Source organism: Borostomias antarcticus (assembly GCF_949987555.1).
Source record: "Borostomias antarcticus genome assembly, chromosome: 15".
NCBI classification, from domain to species: domain Eukaryota; kingdom Metazoa; phylum Chordata; class Actinopteri; order Stomiiformes; family Stomiidae; genus Borostomias; species Borostomias antarcticus.
The window spans coordinates 17,184,445-17,190,475 of NC_140248.1; the positions used below are offsets into that span (position 1 = coordinate 17,184,445).

At 53.6% G+C, this 6,031-nt stretch overlaps 1 protein-coding gene across 2 annotated transcripts in view; it reads left to right on the plus strand.

Annotated features, from left to right (window-relative positions):
* Window positions 1–3,673, plus strand: part of klhl13 (kelch-like family member 13) — a 36,502-nt gene extending 32,829 nt beyond the window's left edge. For both annotated transcript variants that reach the window (XM_084449363.1, XM_084449364.1), the window contains exon 8: window positions 2,330–3,673. In XM_084449363.1, the coding sequence (XP_084305489.1) occupies window positions 2,330–2,817 (488 nt within the window). In that variant the 3' untranslated portion in view covers window positions 2,818–3,673. The remainder of the gene's footprint in view (window positions 1–2,329) is intronic.
* The last annotated feature ends 2,358 nt before the right edge of the window (window positions 3,674–6,031 follow it).

The following is a 6,031-nucleotide window of genomic DNA, read 5'->3' on the forward strand; positions in this document are numbered from 1 at the left end:
CCCGGGCCGCTCGGCCAACAGCAATCACCACCTCCGCTGGAGGTGGCTGTTTAAGGATTAGGGCATCTCGCCTTTTCACCGCGTGCATTTCAGCGCCTCGGCCCCTATTTTCAGATGAAAAGGACGAGGTAAACAGAACAGTCTTTGAATAGCGTTTAAACAGAACAGTTTTTGAATAGGAAGAAAGGAAACGCGTTGTAGCACGATCTCGGTCCCTAATTTGGAGCTGAAAGGACGACCAGGATCGCGCTACAAAAGCCTTTCCTTTCTTCCTATTCAAATACCGTCCTGTTTCAGCTCTGCTACGTCAGGCAAACAAACTGCCTCCTTCAGCGAATTTTCCCTAAGCCGGGTGCTGCGCTCCAAGACTAAGGATAGATCTTCAGGAGGGTGACATTGGAGCTCACATCTGGCCATTCTCTCTATTTATCATCCGGGGGGGGGGGGATATTTTTGGAACATGCTGACCCCTCGGTTTCGCCGACGTTGCTCCGGGTCCCGTTTGTGCCGGCGTGGCGAATCCGCCCCGAGCAGCTCGGTCCCGTTCTTGCGGCGGGTCGAAGCGCCAACGTCGTTTCATCTCGTTCGCCAGACAGATAAATCGACCCGCGATCCGGGGAAGATACGGCCCGGGCGCGGGAGACAGCGCCGACGATGAGGTACCGCATCTTTAAGTGTCTCTGAGAGGACAACCGCTTATTTAAGTCCGCCGACGGACGCGGAGACGAGAGTCTGTTTTTGTTGGCGCAAATAGGTCTTCATTCCCCCCCTCTCTCAGCCTTTAGGCTCTGAGGGATAGTTGGCACAGTCACATTCATTACTGCGAGCGCTTCCGCTAACCTTGGGCTATGAGGTGCAATTCAGCAAGAATAGACGAGGCCAGACTCGCTGCATATCAGTCAGGGTTACTGGGTGGGTTGGACGTGTATCTCGTGAAGACGTTGTAATGGACACACTCGCTCACATTCAAATTAAGAGGTGTGTATTCTCTGGCTATCTCGGCGTTTGATCTATGGGTCAAGAGGGCGTCACTGTCTTCTGATCAGTCAAGGCTATGGGACTCGAAATAGGCATGGAAGTATTGATTAATGGGTCTTGGGAAGAGAGAGGCAGAGAGAGAGGAGGGAGAGAGAGAGGAGGGAGGCAGAGAGAGGGGGGGAGGCAGAGAGAGAGAGAGAGAGGAGGGAGGCAGAGAGAGAGAGAGAGAGAGGAGGGAGGCAGAGAGAGAGAGGAGGGAGGCAGAGAGAGAGAGAGGAGGGAGGCAGAGGGAGAGAGAGGAGGGAGGCAGAGAGAGAGAGAGGAGGGAGGCAGAGAGAGAGAGGAGGGAGGCAGAGAGAGAGAGGAGGGAGGCAGAGAGAGGAGGGAGAGAGAGAGAGGAGGGAGGCAGAGAGCGAGAGAGAGGAGAGGGGCAGAGAGAGAGAGGGGAGACAAAGAGCGAGAGCAGCAGAGGAGGGACTCCGGCTCCGTTCGGCATGCACTGCAGCTCCTCACTGCGCTGCGCAGGGGGGGAGGGGCGGCCAGCTCCCGCCCAGATGCATGCTGGGATTGTGTTCCTCTTTATTTTCAGCCTTCCCTGTAGACATGTCCTGTTTTTCTCCCCCTCCCCCCCCCCCCCCTCCCCGTCAGCTTTCTGTGTTCCGTCTACTGTATCTGTCTCCACCACTACTGTATATTGTAGGGCAGGCTGTGTCAAATTCATCATATTTGATTTAGTAGCCTGTTCACTGTCACCTGACTACAGGGGTGCAGACTTGTCACCTTTAGGTGAAAATAGCCGTTTTTAATCCAAAATGGGTCATGTGTTTGATCAGTGCATGTATGAGTTGGTATGTTTGTCACATTTTTTCACCTGTGATCTGTTTGCACCTCTGTGACTAATTTGATGTTGAAGAAGAGACAAAAAGGGTGTGTTTGTCTCGTCCCATCCTAAGCCTGTGACGGATATTGCAGAGCTGTTTTGATTCTCCGGGGGTTAAAGGTGTTTTAGAAGGGAAGCTAGAAACAGGAACTAGGAACAAGCCAGGGGTCGGCCGGACTGACTAGAGCTGCTACAGGGAAACCGAGCGTGGCCAGTCGTGGTGCTGTGGTCCGGCCATGTGACTGAAGGCCCAGGGGTGGGTTCCAGCCCTGCCGCGCCCCCGTACCGCCCGACGTGCCATGCCTGAATGCGGGGCTAGATTGACAGGGGGATAGAGTTACCACTAGGGTCGAGTGTACAATTGGCTCGGCCCGTTAAATGCCTTTGATTAGGGCCCCGGGGCTATTTTCTGAAACCCCAAAAGATCAATTTCATGGCTTATTTGAGTCCGTTGTGTGTCCTCTGTTGCAGGGGGAATCACTCACGACACTTTCCAGAAGGAGCTGATGTGCTTTGACCCGGACGCGGACAAATGGACCCAGAAAGCCCCCATGACCACGGTGCGCGGCCTGCACTGCATGTGCACGGTGGGCGACCGCCTCTACGTCATCGGGGGCAACCACTTCCGCGGCACCAGCGACTACGACGACGTGCTGAGCTGCGAGTACTACTCGCCAGCGCTGGACCTGTGGACACCCATCGCCGCCATGCTGCGCGGCCAGAGCGATGTGGGCGTGGCCGTGTTCGAGAGCAAGATCTACGTGGTGGGCGGCTACTCGTGGAACAACCGCTGCATGGTGGAGATCGTGCAGAAGTACGACCCCGAGAAGGACGAGTGGCACAAGGTGTTCGACCTCCCCGAGTCGCTGGGCGGGATCCGGGCCTGCACCCTCACAGTGTTCCCACCCGAGGACATCACGGGGTCCCCCTCCCGAGAGTCACCCCTCTCAGCACCTTGAGGAACGAGGGGGGGGGGGGGGACACCCTGCTCACACACAACCCCCCCACCCCCACCCCCCCCCCCTCCCCCTCCACACCCTATAGACATTGTTTGCACTTCCTTTTTGGACTACATCTGTACTGCATCCTGAAGTACTCCTCCCCCCCCTTCCTCCTCCCAAAGCTGTGCAGACCCCCCACCGAACCACCCCTTAGTGATGAAACATACCGATATGGTTTGGCAACCTGATTACATGTTCGGGTTGGGGTTAGCCCTAACTCAACCTGATTTACATGATTCGGGTTAGGTCAAGGATTGGCCCTAACCGAAGCTAACTACATGTCCATGTTGCATATTTGGTATATTTGGGCAGGAAATACCTTGACTTGAAGAGTGACTTTGCAATTCAACTTTTCTACCTGATGTCTTTGGAGTTTTATTATGTCCCGTTTCTTTAGAAGTTTTACCAGGTGAAAACCATTCTGCTGGTTAACATACTGACTGTCTCTTCTAGTCTATGCCAGGGCAAGTCCAGCTGATGCTAGAGAGGGGTATGACCTGGCCAGCTGACCCTAGAGAGGGGTATGACCTGGCCAGCTGACCCTAGAGAGGGGTATGACCTGGCCAGCTGACCTTAGAGAGGGGTAAGACCTGGCCAGCTGACGCTAGAGAGGGGTGTGGTAGGGTCAGCTGACCCTAGAGAGGGGTATGACCTGGCCAGCTGACCCTAGAGAGGGGTATGACCTGGCCAGCTAACCCTAGAGAGGGGTGTGGTAGGGTCAGCTGACCCTAGAGAGGGGTATGACCTGGCCAGCTGACCCTAGAGAGGGGTAAGACCTGGCCAGCTGACCCTAGAGAGGGGTGTGGTAGGGTCAGCTGACCCAGAGAGGGGTATGACCTGGCCAGCTGAACCAGAGAGGGGTGGTGTAGGGCCAGCTGACCCAGAGAGGGGTATGACCTGGCCAGCTGACCCCAGAGAGGGGTGGTGTAGGGCCAGCTGACCATGAGAGGGGTGTGGTAGGGCCAGCTGACCCAGAGAGGGGGAGGATGAGGGGAGGCGGGCCCCGCAGACGGTTTTAAACTCAGGGGTTGGCCCACGCCCCCTCTTTCCCAGCTCCAGTTCCTGCTATTGCTATGAAACTGTTAACAAAATGGTGTTTTCTAAATTTAATAAACAAGATTTTGAAGGAAAAAAAAAAAGTTGTCCTCTGATAATATTACTACTGGCTTTAACACCTCCTTGGATTCATTTGTGAAACGCGAGATGTGATTTGTCTGGTTAAACGTTCTTCCTAGGTGGTTATGTCCCTTGAGCAACAGTCAGTCTTCTAATAAGAGATGAGGGCTACCGCTGGATTGTCTGACGTCAACATATGCAACAACTTCAGGCTCGGGGTTTGCAGTCCCTGTCCTAATTCAGCCACTCTGAACGTGCTCGTGATCACTGCCTTAGGGGAGACTTCCTCCTCTGCCTCTGTGTCCACAGACAGACGTTAGGGTCACCCACAGTCTGACCACCTGCTTCTGCCTCATTAAAACCTCGCTGGCAGCAATATGGCAGTATCCAACATTGAATCTGCTGTGCGCTAATGAGGTAAGGAGGGTCACAAGCTATTCAGGTTATCATTATTGTAGTACTAACGCATTGTTGTGTATCTGAGGGGGGGAAAAAACATGGCGGCACAGAATGGTGAAAGACCGGTCTTGGTCACTCCCATTGCAGCGTACGACCCTGTGTGACAGAGGATGCTGAGTCTGAACGGTCTCCAGCAGGTCTGGCTTGTCCTCACCACCACCTGTCCTTGTCCTCCTCACTCACGTCTCTCTATTGGTCCTCACCACCACCTGCCCTTGTCCTCCTCACTCACGTCTCTCTATTGGTCCTCACCACCACCTGTCCTTGTCCTCCTCACTCATATCTCTCTATTGGACCTCACCACCACCTGTCCTTGTCCTCCTCACTCACATCTCTCTATTGGTCCTCACCACCACCTGTCCTTGTCCTCCTCACTCACGTCTCTCTATTGATCCTCCGGCGGCGCTGGGCTGCTTCCGCCCAGAAGCACACACACGTCCACATAGCAGCACACAAGCCCAGTTCAAGGGCAGGCTGGCAGCCCTGTGGGGGCAGGGAGGAGGCGCATGGGGCTGGGGCTGCAGGGAGATGGAGGGGGAAGTGACTGGTGGGGGGTTGAGGGATGGGGCTCCTGATGGATGTCTCCTTATCGACAGCCAGGCCCCGAGCAGACCTCAGATTGGGGGCTTGTGGGGCGAAGAGCCAGCAGTTTACAGAGAGATGTCAGTTGAGTTCCTATGATCTCTGCTTCGGCACTCTCACTGCTGTTGATTTACGCAGCCTTTTAGCTGCGGCGTCCTCGCGTTGCGTCCTCGCCATCGCTCACGCTGAGACACCCGGGACCCTCCTCTGGCGTTGGTTTCAGTGTTCAGACAGCTTATGTTAAATTTTGATGTCATCAATTATGTTGTTTTGCCATTTTGTGAAGCAACTGAAATAGCAAATGTCTCATTTGGAGAATCCATCTCCTACTGTTTGAATAGAGATCATGCAGAGTTGATTAATATTTTAATTTACAATTAGCTTTGCTCAGGGCTCATTGTTTGGATATGGATATGGGCTGTGTTGCTCGTTCTGGTTCGGTGAGGCTCTTTGGTTTGTCCCTGACTGGTGTTGAAATGGGCCAAGGTGGCAATGAGTCCTGGCTTCAGCAGAGTCGTGTGGTCTTCTCTGTGCACAAGGATATGGTGTTGCTTTAATTGATTATAAGTGGCTACGCAGGGAAAAGTTTTGAGTGCATTTTTTCTACTAAGAGCTAAGCTCCGATTAATGAAATCTTTTGCGAAAAAATAGTGGTGGGCTATTTTTAGGAGGAGAAGAATATGCTAAATGAAGCGAATATTCTTGAAACGCTAACAAGGCCGTCTGTTCCCATACGTGTAAGACGATTACATGACCGAGGGCTTTTGGCTCAGACTAGAGCTGCATTTTCCCCTTCTCATTCTCGTCGTGTCTTTGACCTATTGAAATTCCTCGTCCTGTATGGCTCTCTGTTCCATAAACCGTGAATGTAGCCATCTGCCTCACCCCATTATCCCAACGTTCACACATAACTGGTTGTGAAAAGGTCAGCGGATTCACCGCGGCCTCGCGGAGGGGTGCTCGGGCTGGTCGGTGAGTGCTTACATCCTCGAGACGCCATTTTGTTATCTTGATA